This window comes from Hippocampus bargibanti, linkage group LG19 (assembly GCF_051943395.1).
Source record: "Hippocampus bargibanti isolate YZ-2025 linkage group LG19, ASM5194339v1, whole genome shotgun sequence".
Lineage (NCBI taxonomy): Eukaryota > Metazoa > Chordata > Actinopteri > Syngnathiformes > Syngnathidae > Hippocampus > Hippocampus bargibanti.
The window spans coordinates 505,430-529,256 of NC_142752.1; the positions used below are offsets into that span (position 1 = coordinate 505,430).

At 44.4% G+C, this 23,827-nt stretch overlaps 3 protein-coding genes across 5 annotated transcripts; 2 read left to right on the forward strand and 1 right to left on the reverse strand.

Annotated features, from left to right (window-relative positions):
* Positions 1-72: 72 nt before the first annotated feature.
* On the forward strand, positions 73-8,878 carry znf513a (zinc finger protein 513a). The gene is made up of 5 exons (XM_089022429.1): positions 73-304; positions 2,061-2,191; positions 2,323-2,445; positions 4,657-5,343; positions 6,058-8,878. The coding sequence occupies exons 2-5, from the start codon at positions 2,152-2,154 to the stop codon at positions 6,954-6,956; spliced, it is 1,749 nt and encodes a 582-aa protein (XP_088878555.1). The 5' UTR covers positions 73-304; positions 2,061-2,151; the 3' UTR covers positions 6,957-8,878.
* Positions 8,879-10,948: 2,070 nt separating this feature from the next.
* snx17 (sorting nexin 17) lies at positions 10,949-20,751 on the reverse strand. Of its 2 annotated transcripts, XM_089022438.1 has the most exons (15): positions 20,204-20,747; positions 18,578-18,652; positions 18,380-18,497; positions 17,463-17,527; positions 16,819-16,929; positions 16,658-16,748; positions 16,506-16,593; positions 16,356-16,425; positions 16,173-16,265; positions 15,393-15,596; positions 14,549-14,680; positions 14,334-14,411; positions 13,358-13,432; positions 13,240-13,281; positions 10,949-12,555 (listed from the first exon to the last, which is right to left on the reverse strand). In XM_089022438.1, the coding sequence occupies exons 1-15, from the start codon at positions 20,261-20,263 to the stop codon at positions 12,451-12,453; spliced, it is 1,407 nt and encodes a 468-aa protein (XP_088878564.1). In that variant the 5' UTR covers positions 20,264-20,747; the 3' UTR covers positions 10,949-12,450. The 2 variants fall into 2 exon arrangements, with proteins under 2 accessions (XP_088878564.1, XP_088878563.1); XM_089022437.1 differs by having other exon boundaries at positions 16,173-16,425; positions 20,204-20,751.
* A 477-nt stretch (positions 20,752-21,228) lies between these two features.
* atraid (all-trans retinoic acid induced differentiation factor) lies at positions 21,229-23,827 on the forward strand. 2 transcript variants are annotated; one of them, XM_089022448.1, is made up of 7 exons: positions 21,229-21,554; positions 21,670-21,800; positions 22,040-22,108; positions 22,195-22,266; positions 22,894-23,015; positions 23,327-23,427; positions 23,500-23,827. In XM_089022448.1, the coding sequence occupies exons 1-7, from the start codon at positions 21,537-21,539 to the stop codon at positions 23,602-23,604; spliced, it is 618 nt and encodes a 205-aa protein (XP_088878574.1). In that variant the 5' UTR covers positions 21,229-21,536; the 3' UTR covers positions 23,605-23,827. The 2 variants fall into 2 exon arrangements, with proteins under 2 accessions (XP_088878574.1, XP_088878573.1); XM_089022447.1 differs by having other exon boundaries at positions 21,240-21,474.

The following is a 23,827-nucleotide window of genomic DNA, read 5'->3' on the forward strand; positions in this document are numbered from 1 at the left end:
AGAGCATTCGTGTCGAATGTCATGTAGGCACGCTTGAAAAAAAACTAGCACAAACAGCCGCAAGTCATTTTACTGCGAAGTACCGCTCTCCCCCCAGCGCCGGAAGTGTCCTTGTTGTTCCTTCGCTGGGAGCTCACGCAGGCGAATCAGAAAATCAATTAAGTTATGAAAAATACCATTAATTGCCTTTCTTCGTCGCCGCGGCTCGCGAAGAAATGGCGGACGCGCGTGTGTGGCGAGATCGCGGAGCCACACGTCTCTAAAAGGGTGCGCGGCGGTGAGGAGGACTACTTTCTGCGTTTAGGTGAGCGAGCATGACGGGTTCATTTAGTCAAGTTGTCGTTAGCTTTCAACATGGCTGGTTTTTAAAAATAAACTAAAATTAAACTAGACCGAGAGAGCTTGAGGTGACCGCTGTTCACTAATGACATTTAAGGTGGAGCTTCGTCTCCGGGGAGTTTTTATATCTTATCGACGCGCCAATCAATGGCTGCCTTAAAATGTCGAGTCGCGCGGCGTTTAATGTCGCTTCGTTTCTTGGAAGCTGCTAGCCGCATGCTGCTCTTTTGTGGACATGTTGTCATTAAGTCGTCACCCCCCCCCCCCCCCCCCTCACTCCTTGGCTCCGTTTGCCTAAATACCTGCGAATATAGTCCCGATGTACGTCACCAAATGCATTGTTCATTTATTCCACGACCACGATAAGGATTTTTTATACGTTTTAATATTTAGTGACCTTATTAGTCAAGCGAAAACGAGTTTTCAAACACTCGGGCGCGTCGTGAATTAGTCATTGTTGTCGCATAATTTCTGCGTCAGTTGGGGGCGGGGGCTTCCGCCATCACGGTTTTACGACGAATGTGTTTTACAAAATTAAATGTTATGATTTGCATATGGGGATCTGTTTTTGCTCAAGTTATCTGTCTAATTTTAAATGGAAGGCAATGACAACGTCCCACAATGCCAACAAAATTATGCCAACCTGCTTCCAATAAGAAAAATAGCACTTTAGACCTTATCCTCCATGACTAGTCTTAAAGGACAACCGACACCTATGGACAAGTTGCGTCCATAATTTGTAAAATGACTTTTACTGAGCGCATTTGACTAATATATAGCTAGCATATAGCTATATTTTACCTTTTAAGACTTGCGCTGAATATTCAGGAAATCTTGTTTTTGAGTTGATGACGATTTCTGACGTGACGTCACGTCAGGAACGCCCCTGACTGAGAAATCGACACACAATGCATTTTGGGTACTGTTTTTCCATCTGAAAACAGTGTTGATGGCGAAATAAGAAGGAAAACAACATAAATAACACAATGGTGAATCGTGTGTTGCACCAAGACTACTATTTGATACTAGTTGACACAAATTCCCAGCAGACAAATCAGCCCATTTCCAAAGAGCTTGGGCGCCATCTTGTGCATTTTCTGGGATGCTACATTGGAGTCCAGACGACTCGAATTGATACGGAAGGACTTCTTGAATCGATGGCAAACATGATGCTTTCCTCTTCAGAAGTATTTGAATCCTATTCATAACTGGATGAGTAACAAGAAAGCATCTGAACTCTCTGAAGCCATTGTTTTGATTCTGGAGCAAGGCAGTTTGTGAAAGAGTATCCTGGTGTGACGTCACGAACAAGGGGGCGGGACTTCCGGAATCTCCCCTAGTTCCGAGCTCATTTTGTGGCAGTTTTGGGACACTTGAAGTCATTTTTTTAATTGGTGTTTTGCCATTTGACTAAAAATATCCGCCTGCGTGTTTTGCGTATTTTAGATGCTATAAAACGTTTTCCTGATGTCAGTTAGGAAACAAAAAAAATGATGTCGGTTGTCCTTTAAACCTAATGCCTCCATGCATGATCTTAAATCTCAAAAGTGAAGCAAGACTGCCACCCAGGGGTCAACTTTGGTCATGACGGTGGTTCACAAAGTTGAATGAAAGCTACATTTTGTCAAATAATAATAATAATAATAATAATAATAATACTTTTGATTTCAAAGCTGCGTTTTGTCAAATGAGCCATTTTTGCTCCCTGTCGTCGTCGACAGACTTGTCTAAAAATCAGTGGCAAATGTACAAGGGGCCAATGGTTGCGGCAATCCGCCGGGAGACGTTGCCAGCAGAGAAGCTGACCGGAAGATGCCAAGGAAAAAACAGCAGAATCCACAGTCTGTCAAGTGTAAGGACTTCACGCTCAGATGCCAGTTCAGAGTTCACATTTGTGAATTCTTCTTCTTCTTCTTCTGCTACCCCCCCCCCCCCCCCCCCCCCCCCCCACACACACACACCTCATCTTCCTTTCTATGGCAGTGGATTCAAAAGCTTTTGTAGTGTCCGCAAGTGCAGGAAACCTCGCCTTGGACAGCGACTTCCTCCTGGAACACGACCTTCAATTTGCTGATCCTTATCGTAACGGCCTGGAAAAATTCTCAGGTTGGTCATCATCATCATCATCATCATCATCATCATCATCATCATCATCGTCGTCATCCGTCTTGACATTCCAAAGTCTTTGCGGGTGGAAAAAATGGATTTGGGGAATGTTTTTGTCTTCCACGTTAAATGAAATACAAGGCAAGTCAAGTGCAAAAATGGCTGCCGTGTCATGGTGTTAAAAAATAAATAAAATAATAACAATAATAGTAAGCTAACAGATTATTAACTACAGTAAAGTCTGGTTATATCGATATCGGTTATATGGATAGTACTGCTTATTACGATACTATTTCTATGAACGCAAAGAGAAAATTTACATGCCGCAGGATCAGATATATCGATAGTCCGGTTAGATCAATATTTTTTCCCACTCCCGACAATATCCATATAACGACACTTTACTGTATTTGTTTTGTTTACACGATCTTTAACGGTGTTCATTGTTTGCTCTGCCATTTTGTTTCACGTCTCAAGTACTAATAGCTATCTATTCGATAGCTAATAGCTATCTATTGAGCTATCGAGACTTTAGAAAGGCGCTTAGAAATGAAATGTATTATTATTATTATTATTTATTATATAAAAAAAACAAACCTTACCTTGAGGAAGCCATGTGCAAACGTGTCCTTTTTTGTGCTGCCAAAATACGGGCGCAAGTTCACCAAACCTACAAAGGATAAGGAAGGCCATGATTATTTGAAGTGTAGAGGGAGGAGGGGGAAACAAAAAAAAATGGATCGGACCATTACCATCAAGGACACCATCATGAGTCGACGGCACATTCATCATCATCATCATCATCATCATCATCATGTGCTGTTACCTCTGCAGCCGCCATTATCATTAGCCCATCATCATCATCATTACCATCAGCCGCCCTCACAAGCATGGTCATCATCATCATCATCATCATCATCATCATGAGGCAGTGTAATCATCCACTGGGGAAAAGGGGGTGGGGGCATCTCACGCCCCCCCCCCCCCCAACCCCCAAAAAAGTGGGTTGAGTCACAAAAACTGGTCTTTGGCTCACATTTGGCTCCTGACATCTTGCGAGGTGAAGCAGCGTTTGGCTTTTGTGGATCTTTGCGAGTATCAAAGAGCGACGCTGGACGTCATCAAAAGTGAGTCACAAGGACGCGCCTTGATGATGATGATGATGATGATGATGATGATGATGATGACGCGCTACGAGCTCAAAGTGGGGATGTTTGGTTCGGTTTTGGACTAAGAATGTGATTGACAACCGGGCAGAGTTGCGACGCTTTTTGGTGATGTTTTGAAATCTGAACGGCGGTGGCGAGGGAGGTTGGTAGATAATAGGGATATAAGGGGGTATTAAGGGCTACGAAAAATGACAGACTTTGACCGGTATCTATCATAGCGAGCAAAATATTTGTCATTTTTTTGCCACAGCGGGTGGGCCACATTGTAGTTCTGGTTTCCTCTCAAGGGCCGTTATGAAGTTGGGGATGCCATTACAATGTTTCATCCCCTCCACATATTACATATAGAGCGCACAACAAATTAATCAATAACTAGTTTTCAAATTTAAAGTCAAAAATGACGACTGTTATTGCGGTTTACATCCAAAAATATGACATTTTGGTTGGTATTTTAGCAAGCATCGTGGAATTTCGCAAGTTTGATTTGCTTTCGCGGGCCGAAAAAAAATGATGTGGCGGGCCGGATTTGGCCCGCGGGCCTTGACTTTGACACCAGCGCCCGAACTGATGCGTTTGATGGCTCATGCGGATTTCAAACAAAATTGACAAAGCTTTTAATAATAAATTTGATTTCTAATCGCCTTTCAAAACTGTCATGGTCACTTTACAGTCACGGGATCAGTTTTTTTTCTGCGGGTGAGCAGCGGCAGCCACACCCGCCAGCGTTCACTCAACCCTCGAAGTACAGTGATACCTTGGCTTACGAACTTAAAATTGATTCCCAGACAGTGTGTTAGGCGAAAAGTGTGTATCCCAAAAAAATATTTTTCATAAGAAACCATTAAAATGAGAATGATCCGTTCCCAGGTCCCCATAAAACTTAATTTTCTACTTTTTCTAAGCCTTAAAACTACACAAAATATCCCTTATTTTATGTATAATAACTGTGCTAAGTCAGTTAGGAAACCAAAAAAATGTGTTGGTTGTCCTTTAAGTCCAGCGGTCAAGTTATTGACGACGCCATCTTGTCCCCCTTGTACAGAGGTGGCTGCCGAGATCGGTTTTTCCGTGTATCCTCCGTGTGATGAGGACAGCTCCGACTGCGGCAGTAGCAGCGGCGGCGGCATGGACAGCGAGACGGAAACCTCCCACGGCAGCACGCCCGACCGCGGGCGGGAGGACGACGGCGGCGGGGCGGGGCGCTCGGAGGCCCCCTTCCCGCCCTACCTGTCGTGCCGCGTTTGCGGCCAGCTGCGCGACGACCGCCCGGGCGCAGACCCGGCGGCGGCGCCTTACTGCCTGCGCTGCTGCAAGGCGTCGCGTGACCACAAGGGCGGCGACTTTGCCTTTGGAATCCGGGCGCAGTCGCCGGCGGGCGAGGATAAGAACAAGCTACACTCGTGCCACCTGTGCGGCTTCTCGTCGCGCTACGCTAACCACGTCAAGCGGCACATGAAGACGCATAACGGCGAGAAGCCCTTCAATTGCCCCGTTTGCGCTTACGCTTCGGCGCAGCTGGTCAACCTGCAGCGCCACCTGCGCATCCACACGGGCGAGAAGCCCTACAAGTGCGAGAGCTGCGCCTTCGCCTGCAGCTCGCTGGGGAACCTCAAGCGCCACCGGCGCATGCACGCGCCCGTCGGCGCCATTGAGGCGCACGGCGGCGGTCCGCCCGTCGCCGCCCTCAAGGGGCACGTCGCCAGCGAGGACGACGACGAAGCGGCCAAAGGTACGTTGGTGGAAAACCACCTTTTTTGGGTTATTTCGGGCTAAAATGCTAAAGCTAAATGGCTTTTTTTCACTAAACCCTGAATAACTCAAATAGAAGTTAGCTAGCTGGCTAATAGATAACTAATAGATAGCTAGTTAGATCGTGAATAGATAGAACATAGTTAGATAGCAAATAGAGAGCAAATAGCTAGCTAGCGAGGTAGCCAGCTATCTAGTTAGATAGCAAATAGATAGCATATAGAGAGCAAATAGCTAGCTAGCGAGGTAGCCAGCTAGCTAGTTAGATAGCAAATAGCTAGCTATCGAGGTAGCCAGCCAGCTAGTTAGATGGTGAATAGATAGCAAATAGATAGATAGCTAGTTAGATATCTAGCTTGGTAGCCAGCTATCGAGTTAGATAGCGAATATATAGCTAGCTAGGTAGCTGGACAGCCAGTTAGATAGCAAATAGATAGCAAATAGCTAGCTAGCAAGATAGCAAATAGATAGCTAGGTAGGTAGCCAGCCAGCCAGTTAAATAGCAAATAGCTAGCTAGCTATTTGCTATGTAGTCAGCCTTTCAAACTTGTCAATGATGAGCGAACTCGCGACCAATTGATGTCCATTTCTCCAGCGAGACAAATAAAGGCTCATCTAATCTAATGTATTGCACGTGGAGGGATTTCAAGAGAGCACACCCTAATTTTTTGGGGGTGTGCGGGTGTCATTTCAGAGGTGGCCGCCGCCTCAGCCCACCTCACCCTGGCGGCTCAGAACGCCGACTACCTCTCGGCCTTTGAGAGTCTAAAAGGGGCGTCGGCGCCAGCGGCCCCCTGCCACCCGCCAGGCAACATTCCGGGCGGCCGGGCGAGAGCCCCCCCGCCGCCCCCCGCCTCCTCGTCGCTCTTCCCCTTCACGTGCCGCCTCTGCGGCGCGGTACTGGAGGACGAGGACGGGTCATCGGCGCAGATCTGCGCCAAATGCACACTGGAGATGCTAACCAAGGACTCGTCGCCCGGCAGCCCGGGCGAGCGGGGCGACAAGGTGTACACCTGCGCCGCCTGCCCCTTCCTCACGCATTACCCCAACCACCTGGCGCGCCACATGAAAACGCACAGCGGCGAGAAGCCCTACAAGTGCCCGCAATGCGACTACGCCTCGGCGCACTTTGACAACCTGAAGCGGCACCACCGGGTGCACACGGGCGAGAAGCCCTACAAGTGCCACCTGTGCGACTACGCCTGCGGCAACCTGGCCAACCTCAAGCGTCACCAGCGGGTGCACTCGGGCGCCAAGCCCTTCGCCTGCGCCCTCTGCAACTACAGCTGCAACCAGAGCATGAACCTGAAGCGCCACATGCTGCGACACACGGGCGAGAAGCCCTACAAGTGCCAGGAATGCGGGTACACCACCGGCCATTGGGACAACTACAAGAGGCACCAGAAGAAGCACGGCCACGCCGCCGACGGGTGGGTCAGGGCGCCGCCCGACGACAACGCCGGGGGTAAGGCGGGCCACGGAAAGGAGGCGGCCGCCGCCCCCTCTGCGCCCGCCGGCCCCGAAATGGCCTACGTGGCCAGGGAGGGCGCTCAGACTTTGCAGCATCCCAACTGGAAACTGGAAATGGTCTGAGGACGCCATTTTGGGGCCACTTTGCAGCACCTCAACTGGAAACTGGTCTAAAGACGCCATTTTGGGGCCACTTTGCAGAACCCCAACTGGAAACTAGAAATGGTCTGAAGACGCCATTTTGGGGCCACTTTGCCTTGTATGGACGTGCTTCAGAATCAGAAAACCTTTATTCGTCCCACAATGGGGAAATTTGCAGGCGCGGGATAAGTTTTTCTGTGGGTGAGCTGCGGCAGCCACAAGCGCCGGACTAACTGAAAAAGATAGAACGCAAGATAGCTAGCTAATAGATAGCTAGACAGCTAATTGCTCTGTGTTGTCACCCTTTTTGCCCCTCCCATCCGGATCCCAAAAGCGACGGAATTCCAGAACGGAAAAGGACAGGGAAAGTTTGTCCGACAGGCGAGTAACATCTGCTTCAACATTTTTGGATCATCAAGCAGATTTCACCATTTTTCCCACTTTGTTCTATTAACTAGAAAATTAAAAATGTGTCAATTACCATTTTTTTGACTCTGCAAAGCTAAAAAAATTAAACAATTTCAATTGGTGTCAAAGTCAAGGCCCAGGGGCCAAATCTGGCTTGTGAAATGCCATTTCATTTTCTATCGAGCTAACTGGCTATCTCACTAGCTAGCGATCGAGCTAGCTATGTCACTAACTATGTCTAGCTAGCGATCGAGCTGGCTAGCCAGCGATCGCAAGCTAACTATCTCACTAGCTGGCGATCGAGCCATCTAGCTCACTAGCTAGCGATCCAGATAGCTAGCTCACTAGCTCGATCGAGCTCGCTCAATCCCTAGCTAGCGATCGAGCTAGCTATCTATTCATATTGTGGCATTTCCTCAAGACACTCACAAGACAGCTTGGGTGCGAGCCTATCAAAAAAGAGGAAAAGTGACGTGACCGGGAGGGCGTCTAAAATAGAAAATATGATCAAATAATATTTCTCAAGGGCATTGGTGAAGGCGCGTGCCTTTTGAAAATGACAAACTCCAAGCCAAGTGCTTCTTATATTACCGAAGGCTCGCAAATGGAGTCACGAACGAGCCTTCTGAAATGTGAAGGAAGGATGGCTCCACTTGAGTTTTTTAATGTTTTTGTCACCGATGTGTAGCTTTTACGTGTATTTGTGCTCGTGTTGTCTGTTTATTTTCTCACTGTGAAAAATTTGACTGGGAAAAAAAATGACATTATTCGAATGTCTGCATGTGTCCCGTTTTATTTTTCTAATGCTACCCAAAAGTACATCCATATACAGGTAACATCCGACTTACGGCCGACTCGACTTACGATCATCCGTACTTACAACCGGTTCGACTTACGACCACCAGATTCTTTTTTTAATTGTAATTCTACACATAGCACCGCAACACGCTAGCAAGCCGGCAAAGCATACAACAATTTTGGCCAGCCAGCATCTCACGCTCGCACAGCAATCGACTGTGTGATGGCACAAGAGGGGTGGGGGAATTTGCGAGTCTTTAACATTTTGAATGGATTTCAACTTACAACCATTTCGACTTACGACCGTTTGGTCAAGTCTCTATTCAACATTCTGAATGGATTTCAACTTACGACCATTTCGACTTTCGACCATTTGGTCGGAACGGAACTTGGTCGTAAGTCAGATGTTACCTGTATACATATATAAATATATATACATATACAAAAGGATTTGCGATAGGATGGTTATTTATCTAGTTTTGAACCGAGAAAGCGTCAAGGATGTCGTTTTTGTTTTTTTATTTTGAAACGCGTCGGGTCCGAATCGGCACCATTCGAACCATCGGTGATCCGACGTCCCGCCCGCCAAAGTTAATTGCGTCCATTTACGCAGCATCGATGCCTTAACGAGCAGCACACAAAATAATTGTTAAAGGTCTGATGACTTGTCCTCATACAATAAAAAAATGGAAAAAATACATTATTTCCTCATCATGTGGTCTTGTTTATGTATTTATTTAGCTAATGATATGCTATGCAATGCTAATTTCCATCTGTTCCGTTGCCGCTTAACAGAAAGTTTGGGCTACTTGACATTTGGCAATATTGATTGTCCTATTTGATTCTACAATTTGGGAAAGGTATTTTAACTAATTGACTGCCAGACAATGTGCAAAAAAATGTGTCCAGTCCAGTGCCAGGGTTTTTGTCACTGTCGCTCCAATTGCAGGACCCACAGGATATTTAGTTTTAGTTTTTAGAGTTTTACATAAACATTTAATACAGCGTTAGAAAACTTAGAATCTCTTCTTTCATCAAAAAAAATAATTCCGAAAGGATCTGGAGTTATCTGAGCTTGAAATAGGGGAGACTGTCCAAAATACAATATATTGGTTTATATAGCGCTTTAACAAGCATCAGAAAAAAGAAGTTAATTCCTAAGTTATACGGCTCGAGTTATCTGAGCTTGAAATAAGGGTGGCTTTCCAAAATACATATATATATATATATATATATATATATATATATATATATATATATATATATATATAGCTTTCTAGCTATCTATCTATTAGCTAAATAGCTACCTAGCTAATTTGTAACAGATAAGGAGAAAATGAACTTAACACAACTAGCTATCTAGGTAGCTATTAGCCAGCTAGCTTTCTATCTGAGTTACTTCCGAGTTGAGTGAACGCTGGCGCATGTGGCTGCCGCAACTCACCCACAGAAAAACTTAACCTGTGACTGTAAAGTGACCTTGAGTTTTGAAAGGCGCTTAAAAATTAAATGTATTATCTTTATTATTAGTAGTAATAGTATTACTATTATTATGATTAGGACTATTAGTATTATTACTATTACTATTATTAGTATTATTACTATCATTAGTATTATTATTATTAGGATTATTACTATTAGTATGATTAGTATTATTAGTATTATCAGTATTATCACTATTATTATATCGCGCTTTAACAAGAACTGAAGTTGTAACAAAGCGCTAACATGGACAAAAAGGCAAATGCTGCCCCCTCGTGGAAAAAAACATTACCAGAGGTCTGACCAGCGCTTTATCTGCAAACCACAAATGGCACTACGCGTCACACTTTTTAATTCCCAAATAAATTCAATAATGGCAGTGAATGAGTTAATAGTTATTTGACATTTGGGTGCGTTTGTTTTGCTGTTGCTCCTGTCTAAAAATAATTTAGCGCATCCATATCACCCAGCCGCTTAACAAAACGTCATGGTCGTTTTTACTTCAACTTTTATTGTTGAACCGAGTCTGGCACTTACCAAAATAAAAGTATTTTTTGTTCCATTTATTTTTTTTGGGCACGATTGTAACCAACCTTCCAGTTTTTGGCTTCATTCCACGCAAGCTCCAACGTTGAGAATTCCCACTTTTTTTTTGCACTCGCACGAGCAGACGGGAAAAACGAGGCCTCCCAAAAGATGACCTTAATAAACAGATGATAGCATTTATTAATTTTTCTTGACATAAGCATCATTGAATTATTGCTTACAATTCAGACGTCTTGTTTTTCCAGCGATGTTTTCTGATTTGCAGTTCCAAGCCAGTCAAATCATCTTTTACGCTGTTGGCAAAGCATCACAAAAACAAAACAAACAAGAAAAAGCAGCACTTTTGGGAACCTTCTAGAACACAGGTGTCAAAGTCAAGGCCTGAGGGCCAAATTCGGCCCGCCACATCATTTTTTTCCGCCCGCGAAAGTGAATCAAACTTGTGAAATGCCATTTATTTTTCTATTGAACTGGCTAGCAAGCTAACTAGCGATCAAGCTAGCTAGCAATGGAGCTAGCTCACTAGCTAATAACCGAGCTAGATAGTTCACTAGCTAGCGATTGAGCCCGCTCACCAGCTAGCGATTGAGCTCGCTCACTAGCTAGCGATTGAGCTAGATCACTAGCTAGCGATTGAGCCAGCTCACTAGCTTGCGATTGATCCAGATCACTAGCTAGCGATTGAGCTAAGTCACTAGCTAGCGATTGAGAATAAAAAAAAATCACGTGGAAAAACAACGTAAACAATCATCTGGTTAGTTTATTTCTGCCGGAGATTACACGCGTTCTATGAAACAAAACATTAATAATAACCATACATTTCATTTCTAAGCGCCTTTCAAAACTCTCAAGGTCACTTTACAGTCACAGGATCAGTTTTTATGCGGGTGAGCAGCGGGCAGCCACACGCGCCAGCGTTCACACAACCCGGAAGTAACTCAAATAGATTGAAAGCTAGCTGGCTAATAGATAGCTACCTAGATAGCTGGTTGTGTTAAGTTGATTCTGTCTCATTATTATATGTTACAATTAGCCAGATAGCTATTTAGCTAATAGATAGCTAGCAAGAAAAAGCTATATGTCTTTTGTGTGGCGTCACATTAGTAGAGGAAATGTTTGGAATACTTAATCGCATGTAGAGCGTATAAAAAAAAAGTGACGTATAATGTTTATCTTTGTGCAAAATGATTTAGTCAACTACAATTTGGCATTTAGAAACACAATTAAACCTTTTTACAAATTTCCAACATTCCACACCCCAACTTTAAAGGACAACCGACACCATTTTTTTCACGCAAGCTGATATTTTGAGTCAAATGCAAAACACCAATAAAAATGACTTCAAGTGTCCCAAAACTGCCACAAAATGAGCTCGGAACTGGGTAGATTCAGCGAATATATAGCTAATAGCTAGCGAATAGATAGCTATTAGCCAGCAATTAGATAGCTATTAGCCAGCGAATAGATAGCTATTACCTAGCGAATAGATACAAATGCGAGCTTGCGAGGCAGATGATCGCGATGTAGCGTCCCAGAAAATAGCCCAAGATGGCGCCCAAGCTCCGTTGGAAATGGGCTGATTTGCCCGCTGGGAATTTGTGTCAACTAGTATCAAATAGTAGTTTTGGTGAAACACACAACGATTCGCCATGGCGTTATTAATGTCGTTTTCATTCTAATTTCGCTATCAACAAGGTGTTTTCAGACCAAAAAAAAGTACCCAAAATGCATTGTGTGTCGCTTTCTCGGTCATCAACTCGAAAACATGACTTCCTGAATATTCAGCGCAAGTCTAAAAATGTAAATATAGCTATATGCTAGCTATATATTTGTCAAATGCGCTCAGTAGAAGTCATTTGAAGCGCTTTTAAAAATGATGGGCGCAACTTGACCGGAGGTGTCGGTTGTCCTTGAAGCTTTTTGAGCATTGACTCCCACTCGTGAGACTAAATGCTAAAAAAGACCCCGCCCCCAAGAGCCCCCCTGAATGGTCGCTAGTGTGCAAAGTGCAAGCAGTCGAGCTCATGAATACTAGAATGATGGACAGGTAGGCAACCACGAGAAGGTAAGGCATCAAGATACCTGCCCCCATTCACATAACATGAATAGCATCGCTAACTAATTAGCGCCGGAACAAAAATGTCTAATTGGGCGTGCTGGTCTACCAATTGGTGTGTGTGTGTGTGTGTGTGTTTGTAAGGGGAAGCGGGGTTAAAAATCACGTTGGGGAGGGCTAGAGACGTTACAGGTCGTCGTCACCGATGCCCTCGAAAGCGTAGTTGCCGTGGAAATGGCTGCCGCCGCCAACGTCGCTGATGCCGCGTAAGGACACCGAGCTCAGCTTGGTCTGTGGAGTTCCATGGCGGGGAGAAAAAAAACAACAACAACAAATGTTACGGAAGGACAGGTGATTTCAACAATGGGAAGTGGTGCTCAGGGGCGTGGCTTAGATCAGCTTGTTTGTTACTTTGGACAATTTTATCAACCCCCTCCCCCCCAATTACAATTTGACAGTCATGCGTTTCATCAGTGCATAAACCCAACTACATAGTGAATAGCGAGGTAGCCAGCCAGAGCTAATATATATCAAATAGCTAGCAAATGATACTAATAATACTACCAAAACATGTTGGCTATCTAGCTAGCTATTGGTTATTAGCTAAATATTGGCTAACTAGCTAGCTTTCTATCTATTTGAGTTACATCTGGCGCATGTGGCTGCCGCTGCTCACCCACAGAAAAAAATTATCCTGTGACTGTAAAGTGACTTTGGCAGTTTTTAAAGGCGCTTATAAATAAAATGTATTATTATTATTATTATTATTATTATTATTATTAGCGATGTAGCTAGCGAGTTGTCTAGCTCACTATCTACAGTATTAGCTGTTTAGTTAGATATCTACTGTATTAGCTATGTATTAGCTATCTAGCGAGCTTTCTGTCTATTTGCGTTACTTCCGGGTTGAGTGTTATTATAAACGTGGAAGGATAATTTCTGCCAGTTTTTTCAATTTATTCGGACTCGGCTCACCGATAGTTTGATGATCTGCTCGCGGCTCTGGTCAGGAGAGTCCTGCAAAATCAATCATAACATTACATAACTAAAAAAAAAAGCAAATGCGTTCCATTTTTTTGCCGTCATTTCTTACCAGTAGCGGCGGCGATTTGACGCCTGGCTGACAGTCGGGCCGCTGCATGGAGCCGTCGTGTCGTTTCCTTAACATCTAAGCAAGACGTAATCGCAACTTTTTATTGATCCTACATTATCTAGTCACAATGATACCTCAGCTTACAAACTTAATTGGTTCCCAGAAAGTGTGTCTTCCAAACATTAATTTCCCATAGGAAACCATTAAAATGAGACTAATCCATTCCCCGGGTCCCCATAAAACATAATTTTGTCCTAAATAAGCCTTAAAACTACACAAAATATACAGAATTTGATATATAATAAATGCGCTATTGGATTGTAATGAAAGAAATAAACTGTACTATATAATAAAGTCGTTTTATTGACCTTTGTGATGGTCGTTGATGTAGTTGCCTCTTGATGTTATCTGAGTGAAGTTGCCATGCTTTATCGGCAATAATACCCTCACTCACACTGTCCCCTGCGAGCTGCTTTTTCGTTAATCCAAATCAACACAAGTTTTTCAACCTCTTCTATTGCCTGAGACCGTTGCTTAGACAACACAGAAACACCCTTAGCCACACGTAGCAATGGTCGACTTAGCATCCTGGTACTGTGACGCCAAGTCACACAAACGCACACCTCGTTGGTGTTTTTTGATGATCTCCTTCTTCTGCTCGATTGTAATTTTCTTTTATGCGCTCTTCGGCTTAACGCTAGCCTGCGGTGGGGTCTTGTTCACTCCCATAATAGCAAAAGTACTCCACTCGATAACAAACCACATCTGCACTCAAAGAATGCGGGTGTAGAAAAGTAGTCCGGCAGTGTGTTTCCCAAAAACTAGTTCGTATTCCAAGATTATATTCTCGCCAATTTAATGTTAGTAAGGCGAAAAGTTTGTTAGCTAAAGCGTTCATAAACCAAGGTATCACTGTATTTTAATATTAGTCGTGTGTTCAGAATGCTTATTTTTTAAACAACGAAATATGACGAACCTTCTTGATGCTGCCGCCGGACTTCTTGACCATCAATTCGTCCACCATTGACTGAAGGCAAATGCTCATCATGATGGCCTGAGAGCAAACACGCAAATGTTTCAAGTTGTTTCACGATCAATATCGCAACCTTAAAACCGATTCAGTGCCAATTAAAAAAACAGTCCAAAATGGCTGCCGGCGGCTCACCCGACGCGAGGCGAATGAGCGCTCACCTGCTGGCTGGTGATGGTAACCCAGCGCAGGCGATCTTTGCTCATCAGATACTCGAAGGCCAGCTCCAGTTTTACGTCGCATTTGGGCGATGACGCGCACGGGTTGTTGCTGCCGTTGGCCGTTGGGACTTGCTGGAAAAAAGAGACAAAAATTAACAATAAGAATCATCGTACATCAAAGAAAATGTTGAGGCATTTTCAGCTACAAGTGCAATTTAATGCAGGGCGATGCATCAGTGATGCACCTAATGAGCAAGATGAGGGGGCGCTGGAAGGGGTTCATGGCCGTGGAAAATGAGATGAGCTATTGTGAGAAAGAGAGAAGAAAGAGAGAAAAAGAGACAGAGCAAGAGAGACAGAGAGATAAAGAGCGTAAGAGAGGGAGAAAGAGAGACAAAGTAAAAGAGAGAAAGATAAGAGAAATGCAAAGAGAGAGGGAAAGAAAAAAGACAGAAAGAGAGACAGAGGAAGAGAGAAAGAAAAAAGAGGGAGAGAGAGAGAAATGCAGAGAGGGGGAGAGAACGAGAGAAAAAGATAGAGCAAGTGACAGAGAGGAGAGGGAGAGAGAGAGAAAAGAGAAAAAGGAAAAAGAAAAAAGGGAAAAGAGAAAAAGAAGAGAAAAAGAGACAAAGAGAGCGAGTGAGAGAGAAAGAAAGAAAGAAAGAAAGAAAGAAAGAAAGAAAGAAAGAAAGAAAGAAAGAAAGAAAGAAAGAAAGAAAGAAAGAAAGAAAGAAAGAAAGAAAGAAAGAGCAGTTCTGAAGGACTCTGGTCCAAAAAAAGCACTTTGTCATTGCCCCTCCCAACATGGCCGCACGGCAGGCGTCCATCTTGCGCGCCAACTTACGGAGGACGTGACCCTCCAGCAGCGCATGCGCGTGACCTTGAAGCTTCCTTCCTTCATCTGCTGGTTGGGCAACTTGACGTGGAAGTTGAGCTCGTTGTTGCCGGCGCCCACCATCACCTGGCAACCCTTCTCGGGGAAGTCGGTGGCGCACGGATCAAACTTGATGTAGCCGTAATATTTCAGCGTCTGGCCCAGGTGGATGAACTGGGGGTGAAAAAAAAAAAGGGGGGGGGGGTTAGTTCAATTCCATTTTATAATAATAATAATACATTTAATTTCTAAGCGCCTTTCAAAACTCTCAAGGTCACTTTACAGTCACAGGATCAGTTTTTCTGTGGGTGAGCAGCGACAGCTACACGCGCCTGCGTACACTCAACCCGCAATTAACTCAAATAGATAGAAAGCTAGCTAGCTAATAGATAGCTAACAGATACCTAAGTCGGCCCTCACTCAAACAGAAGTAACTCAAATTGATAGAAAGCTAGCTACCAAGCTAATAGATAGCTAGCGAGGCCTCACTCAACCCGGTTGTAACTCATATATAGAAAACTAGCGAGCAAATAGACAGCTAACAGATAGCTAACTAGACCCTCACTCAACCCAGAAGTAACTCAAATAGATAGAAAGCTAGGCCTCACTCAACCCGGATGTAACTCAAATATAGAAAACTAGGTAGCTAATAGACAGCTAATAGATAGCTAGCTAGGCCCTCACTCAACCCGGATGTAACCCAAATAGATAGAAAGCTAGCTAGCTAGCTAGTTAGCGTGTAGCTCTTACTTCCTTCTTGGAACCTTTCTCCTGCAAAGACTTGAGCTGCCTTTGCTGGTCTTTGCTGACCATCATCCAGCCTCGCTCCATATCGGACACCGTCTGCTCAAACGCAAAGTTCCATGGACTCGTGTCAAAATGGCCACCGAAATTCCAAATAAGCCCCGCCCACTCCCCGCCGCTCCCCCTGACCTGAGCGTACAGCAAGTTCAAGCCGACTCTGTTGTCCATCAGATCCGCATCGTACATCATGTCCCAGTAACTACGTAGACGTGAGGTCACAAAGCGCGCCATGAAAATCCTCAACTCACCTCAACGTGAAGACATGTACTCAATTCGAACCTTTTCCGTAGGAGGATGTGGAATTCTGAGCTGTGGAGACTGGCGATGGACACGTAGGGAAGCTCGAATTCCTGAAGCTTCCGCACGACTGTGAAAGGGGGTCAGGGGTCAAGAAAAGGCTGATTGCGCAATCAAGTTGTTACGCAACATACACGTCAGGCCTCCTTCTTCTCCTTCCCGGACCAGGAAGAGACTGAAATAGGCCACCAGGTCTTCGGGGAGATCCAGTTTGGTTGCGACGACCTTCAGGGCGGCAGAATGGTGGTCACTCGACATTTGGTCATCAAAAAAAACCATCAAATGGAGAACTTACATCCAGAACATCTTCTGTCTGGTCGGAGCTTAGGATGTTGACCGTCACCTTCTGACCGTTAGCGAGGCACACGTCCAGAGAGACTTCTTCTGTCGGAATCTGCTGAGTCTCCTGTAAAGAGCGTCCGAAAGGAAAAGAAGAAGTATGGGTGGTTGTAAGTCGAGCTGGTCGTAACTCGGATGTTCCTTTCCAGAACCTCCTGTATTTTGTTTTTCTACTTCTTTCTTTCCTTTCCTCTTCCTTTCATTACTTTTGTTTCAAGCTCTGTCGTCTCCCTTTCCCTTTCGTGTGTGTGTGTGTGTGTGTGTGTGTGTGTGTGTGTTTCCGTAACCCCTGCCCCTGCTCACTGCTGCGTGTGTCTCCTCCCACCGCTAACAGAGATCTTGACCAATTACGTGTGGCTTTAAACGAAGACTGGGGGCGGGGAATAGAGGACAAAAAAAGCCGATTGCCATTTCAGGAGCTGCAAGAACCGGCTCGTTCGAGAATGACACATCACTCATTGTGGCGTGTGTGTCCCGAAAAATAGTTTGTATGCCAAGATTACATTCTCGCGAATTTAACGTTCATAAGGTGAAAAGTTCGTTAGCTAAAGCTGAGGTATCACTGTAGCTCTGAGTTTACCGCAAGAGCTTTGTACCGACCTGCTGTGCTTTTCTCAGGAAGCTGTTGAACAGCTCGCTAACTCCCAGTTGCGGATCCTGGCGGACTGTCGAGAAGAAAAGTGCAGATGCGATAAGGAGTCACAAAAAAAGCTAAGCAACGTGAAAAGTGACCGATGATAATTAAACTTGCGCAGGTTCAACCAGAACATTTTTTTCAGGCGGCCTTTAGCCAAGAACGGCGCATGCTAGCGGAACTTTGAGCAAACAGGCGCTACGACAATGCCTCCTCGTTCCACAGGGGCTGAGAGGATTAATCCAGAGCCGCTTCGCTAGCGCGGCTAGCTCCGCAAAACTGGTTTGTGGACGCGCACGGTTCGGCTTAACGGGAGGGAGGCTTTGAAAGCGCAGAACAAAGTCAGCGGCCCGCCATCGGGGTGTGTGTACTTGAAACCCAACCGGGATTTGAACCACAAGCAGACGTAATCAGAAAAAACATTCAAAATACTCATTTGGTTTTAGGACAGGCTTGAACAAAAAAGCTCAGGTGACCAGAAAATGACTTTAAAACACAGGTGTCCAAGTCTAGGCCCGGGGGCCAAATCTGGCCCTCCATGTCATTTTATTCGGCCCATGAAAACAAATCAAACTTGTGAAATTCTGCCATTCTTGCAGAAGTCTGAAGCAATTTTTCAAAAAACTGTCATTAACTCATTCGCTGAACGCCGGCGCGTGTGGCTGCCGCTTCTCACCCGCAGAAAATAAAATCCTGTGACTGTAAAGTGATCTTGAGTTTTCAAAGGCGCTTAGAAATTAAATGTATTATTATTATTATAATATCAATCAACATTTTTTTGTACATCCGCCCCCATTTCAAGCTGAGATAACTCCAGAGCCATATAACTTAGGAATTAACTCTATTTCTGATGAAAGAAGACAGTCTTTCACGCGCAACTGACCGGCCTGCATGTACTTCTCCAGCTGCTCTCGCCTCTGCTCCACTTCAGCCAGCGTCAGCGTGAAGATCTTCTTCGGTGGGAAGGAAGGCACCAGGTTGTTGCCATATTCCTTTTTGATCTATTCGCAGCAAAAATCAATCAATCAATCAATCAATCAATAAAAACGGTTGTGGTCATGAAAGCTGGTTTGGGTCCGACCTGCTCGTGGAGGCCCAGCAGTTGACTGTAGCGCACCCGACAGTGCAAAACGCCGTTGACGTGGATGTTGTAAGCCTGCGGGAGGGGGACACAGGAAGCCATTAGCTAGCTAGCTAATTAGACAGGTAATAGATAGCAAATAGAAAGCTAGTTTGGTAACCAGCAACGGTGACCCCGTTTAACCGGGAATAATTCAAATAGATCAAATTAGCTAGCTAGCTATCTAGCTGGCTCGTGAGCTATCTAGCTGTATGGCTAGCTAGCTTTTTACCTGGCCAGCAAGCTATCTATTTGTATATCTATTCGCTGACTTTGACACGCTTACTACACATAGAGCCATCATTATTTGCTATCTATTAGCTGTCTAGCTGTCTACCGAGCTAGCTTGCTATATGGCTATTTAGCTGGCTGGCAGGATAGATAACTAGCTATCTATAAACTATCTATTGGCTAGCTAGCTAATTTGCTATCTATTTGAGTTACTTCGGGGTTGGGTGAACAGTGGCGCGCGTGTCTGCCGCTGCTCACCCACAGAAAAAAAACCTATCCTGGGACTGTAGAGTGACCTTGAGAGTTTTAAAAGGCGCTTATAAATGAAATGTATTATTATTATTATTGTTATTATTTCTAAGTGTCTTTCAAAACTCTCCAGGTCACTTTACAGTCACAGGATCAGTTTTTCTGTGGGTGAGCAGCGGTAGCCACACGCGCCAGCGTTCACTCAACCTGGAATAACTGAAATAGATAGAAAGCTAACTAGCTAGCTCACAGATAGCTAATAGCTAGCTAGCTAGACAGTTAGATAGCTAATAGTTAACTAGATAGCTAGCGAGCCAGCTAGATACATAATAGAATAGATAGCTAGCTAGGTAGATTGCTAGGGAGCTAGCTAAAAAGCTAATAGATAGCAAATTATTGAGTGTCGAGGACGGACAGCAAATAGCGTGAAGACAGGAAGCAAAAGTGACTCAAGTTAATTTGAACAAATTGTGTCCTAAAGCTGCGACGGCCAGCAATGGCCTCGCTTGCTCCGATTGTGAAATGCAGACGCAGTCAACGACAATGATTACTCACCAGTGTCAAAGTACAAAGACCTCATTCTGGGAGAAAGACCTGCAAGCAAGCCCCCTTCCTGAAGCTACGTCACCGCCACATTGGTTTTGGGACGGCTCAAAGACACGTACAGTGATGCCTTGGCTTACGAACTTAATTGGTTCCCAGACAGAGTGTGTATGGCCTAAACTACCAGTAAGACTTCAGTTTTCTGACGAAGTTTCTTGGATAAGAATAGAGACGTCCGACACCTTCAAAGAAGGACAGATGACGGCTGAAGAAAGCTTTTCATCGACAGGTCTATGTTTACATTTTTTGTTTTGGGGGGGGGGGGGCGGGAGTGGGTATAATGGGGTGTTGCATAGCAGAATACAAAGTTATTTACAGATACCCCCGAAAAAAATATAACTCACAACCAAGCTCAGATTTATGAAAATATATCTGTTACCAGATGTCCCTGAACGTACCAGACGGCGTTTTCCATTCTAAGAAGCAATAACGAAATGAGTTCACCCTGCATTTCGCGTTCAAACACATTGAAAATACTCATAAAACAGGTTTGTTCATACTCACCACATATGTAGATCCATTTTCTGCCGCACGAACCTCCGTTTCGGGTATGGAAAAATGCATGTTTAGCTCCTAGCCAGCGGTACGTGAACGCCACTTCAGCTAGCGATGCTCAAGACGCCACAGTCGTCGAGAATAGGATAAAACTGGCAAATTCCACTGAGGGGAGAGTCGCTGGTGACTTGGAAGACAAAAGGGAAGCATGCACTCGGTTCGGCTCGGTCCAGTGAGGCCGTGTCGGGCTGCGGGGGAGGCGAGTTAGCATCCACCTCCGTATAAGCTAGCTTCGTCATGAAAAAAAAGAAAAAGGGGAAAAACTCGTCTCACGTCGGTCGTCAACTTTTCAAACTGCCACAGGGAACATGTTGTAAGTCTGAAGGGGGATTCCACTCAAGCGAGTAGTGACGTTAATTTATCTCGTCATTTAAAACATTTTGTCCCCCGAGTGGATATTGAGTTAAAACGAGTTTCAAGACTACAAACTTGTTAGCGTCCACTTTTGCTAGCTGACGTTGCTAACGAGATGAGAGCTGCAGCTGGTTTCACTAGACACGGTGGAATGAACCACCAAGACACAAGAGGGGTGGGGACGGTTGTACGTTTCGGTTTACTAAGTCCCTCTCGCCCCTTGTAAACAATGAACGAAAAAAATGTAATAAACTCACACATTTAATAAAGTCGTATGTAAAAACAAAATAATTGAAATTGAAATTTTAATAAATATTGTGTCGGTCAATGAAACAGTCCTGGGCGATTACATTTTTCCTACTTGGGGGGGGGGGGTAGGTTGAATCGACAAGTATTAAAATAACATTGGGAAAACGACGTGTTTTTTCTTTGTTTAAGCCGTTCTTATAAAATGTAATAATTGGTTAAATAATCATAATAATAATAAAAACAATTGCGGATGGATGGATGTTTTTACGAGTAATGAAAACGCCCGCCCAACTTCAGTTTGGTACGATCCAAAGTGACAAGAAGAGCGGGGCATGTGTTCGCTATTAAAAAACAGATTCATAAAAATATTTTAGCAGTAGAATCGATTGGAATGCACTTTGTATTTCAAAAATAAAACATTGCACTACGATTTAATGGGCAGGAAATCGTGGAATTAAATAATTTGAATGCGTCTTCGGTCACGTGTCCAGTACAGTTGGTCACGTGACTTCACTCGTCAAAAAATGATTACAGGGCAGGATCCGTCGACGCCTCCCTGGCTTGTTTTCATCCTTTCTTTGTGTGTTTACCAAAGTCAGCAACTGATCGCGCCGCAGGTATACTCCATAATCGCCATTTTATTTATTACGCCATCATTAATAGACGTCAAAACAACGTAATGGACGACAAACCAGTAGTGGGTGAATTCGATACTCGTTTGACTGTCAAACTCGTGTTTTTCCTGCGCATCCACAACAGAGTAGACGCAAAGCATGAATATATTACATTCTGGTTCTAATGTACGTTCACAGGTGTGCAAACAATGTCGCCGGAATGTCCCGAAAGGCTCCGCGGTGGGCACATTTTGCGCCTCATCCAACGGTCGGGTTGTCGGACGTTGCTGCCTGGGCAACGAAACGAGTCACCCTGAACGCGTCATCGGGTAGGATTTTGTCAATATGGTGTCGTTAGAATGTAGGGACGCTAGTTGGCGAAATTCCACCGCGGCAGCATAACTAAGCCGACGTTGCCCAAGCAAGCAGTCTGTTGTACGAGCGATCCAAATTGAACCTCACCCCACCATGGCGGTTTAGTGGAGGATTTTGCTGTTTTATGCAAAGAGCTTCTTTGATTCCGCTATCGCTCTATTACCTGATGTTTTGACTTTGTGTTTGTTTTTAGGCTGGATTTGTCCAATTGTTCTTTAACACACGTGGACAATCTCCAGGAAGCATCAGCGGCGTTCATAATGTATGCACGAGTCACACACACTCTTCCATCTTGGAATCATTTAACGAATTTGTTTTAAAATTCTTAAAACATCTTGATTTTTACAGAGATTTATCCTCAAACGCCATCATCAACTTGAGTGACTCGGCATTTCAAGGATTCAGCCAGTTACATCGATTGTAAGTACACTCGTGTTGTTTTTTTATCCCAAATTCTTTTCAGAAAAAAAAATGGCCGTACATATATATACAGGTAACACCTGACTTACGACCAGCTTGACTTACGACCAGCCATACTTACCCGGAGGTAAGACTAATAAAGGCAAATCCAAAATCCAATCCAATAGAAGGTAGCCAATAATAATACATTGTATTTATAAGCGCCTTTCAAAACTCTCGAGGAACATAGCTAATAGCTAGCTAACCAGATAGCTATATAGCTAATAAATACAGGTCACATGTGACTTATGACCAGCTCGACTTACGACCACCCATACTTACGAACACGACCTCCAGACCCTATTTTTGAAATTTTTATTCTGCGCCTGGCATCGCAACGCGCTAGCAGGCCGGCAACACGTACGACAATTTTGGCCAGCCAGCATGTCACACACTCGCACAGCAATCGACTGTGTGATGGCACCAGAGAGGGGGAGTTTGCAAGTCATTTGAGCCTCCGAGTCTCTATTCAACATTTTGATTTACAACCGTTTGGTTGGAACGGAACTCGGTCGTAAGTTTGGATATTACCTGTATATATTTCTTGTGTTAAAAAAAAAAAAAACTACTGTTCTCTTCTACTTTCAGAATTTTGCCAGCAGACATGGCCTGTCCAGGTGGGAATGCTTCCTGGGACACAGTGAAGACAGATGTTGGAATGCGCCTTTGCGAAGGCCAGAGGAACATGTGCAATCAGTCTGGGAAGATGCGTAAGTTGAAACAATGCTAATCCGATATCAACCAAATCTAATTGGAGAAACGTCACTCATTTAGTTCGCTCTTTAGCACCACTTTCTTAGCTAGCTAGCCAGCTAGATAGCAAGCAGATAGCAAATAGATTATTCGCTATCTTCTATTAGCTAGCTAGCTTTCTATCTATTTGAGTGACTTCCGGGTTGCGTGAACGCTAGCGTGTGTGGCTAACGCTGCTCACCCACAGAAAAACTTGACTGTAAAGTGTCCTTGAGAGTTTTGAAAGGCGCTTATAAATGAAATGTATTATTATTATCTTGATTCGCAGTTGTTGACTGTCCGGAGTTCTCCTTTTGCGCCCCGTACGGGCCCGGCTTCTTCAAGTGCAGCTGCGCCGACGACCGCCATGGATACAAGTGCCTGCGAGAGGTCGGTTTTCTTTCTCAAAGCGGCCAGATTGGACATTTGTTCATTGTTTTGTGTCCATTTTGTCCTCAACAGGGTGAGTTTCCGGCCCGGTGGGTGTTTGGGCCTCTGGGAGCTTCTACGGTTGCCATTTCCCTCCTGCTGTGGCTCACTCAGAGGCGAAAGGCCAAGTGGCTCTAGATTGTTTGGTGCATTTATCACCAAGTGAGCATCACTGGATTAGCAGGTTTTGAAGAGTCACTTTTCGCTGGTTAGCGCAAATTCTATTTTATTTTGAAAGTTTTTTTGGGGGCGGGGTTAACTCCCCGACCTTGCTTCAAAAGTTCTTTGGAAATGCCAAAGTATTACTTGGTTTTATGGCGTCTTTAAAAGCAGAATGTGACTTGTTATTTTTATTTTATTG

Excerpts from the sequence above, each read along its gene's own strand:
- znf513a (XM_089022429.1), top strand. The coding sequence starts at position 2,152 with ATGCCAAGGAAAAAACAGCAGAATCCACAGTCTGTCAAGT. Across the intron at positions 2,446-4,656 it reads CGGCCTGGAAAAATTCTCAG|AGGTGGCTGCCGAGATCGGT; the intron begins GTTGGTCATCAT and ends CCCCTTGTACAG. Across the intron at positions 5,344-6,057 it reads CGACGACGAAGCGGCCAAAG|AGGTGGCCGCCGCCTCAGCC; the intron begins GTACGTTGGTGG and ends GTGTCATTTCAG.
- snx17 (XM_089022437.1), bottom strand. The coding sequence starts at position 20,263 with ATGCATTTTTCCATACCCGAAACGGAGGTTCGTGCGGCAGAAAATGGA. Across the intron at positions 16,749-16,818 it reads AGACAGAAGATGTTCTGGAT|GTCGTCGCAACCAAACTGGA; the intron begins GTAAGTTCTCCA and ends GCCGCCCTGAAG. Across the intron at positions 13,282-13,357 it reads TCAAATCGCCGCCGCTACTG|GACTCTCCTGACCAGAGCCG; the intron begins GTAAGAAATGAC and ends TTGATTTTGCAG.
- atraid (XM_089022447.1), top strand. The coding sequence starts at position 21,325 with ATGCGTCTTCGGTCACGTGTCCAGTACAGTTGGTCACGTGACTTCACT. Across the intron at positions 21,475-21,669 it reads AGCAACTGATCGCGCCGCAG|GTGTGCAAACAATGTCGCCG; the intron begins GTATACTCCATA and ends GTACGTTCACAG. Across the intron at positions 23,428-23,499 it reads GATACAAGTGCCTGCGAGAG|GGTGAGTTTCCGGCCCGGTG; the intron begins GTCGGTTTTCTT and ends TGTCCTCAACAG.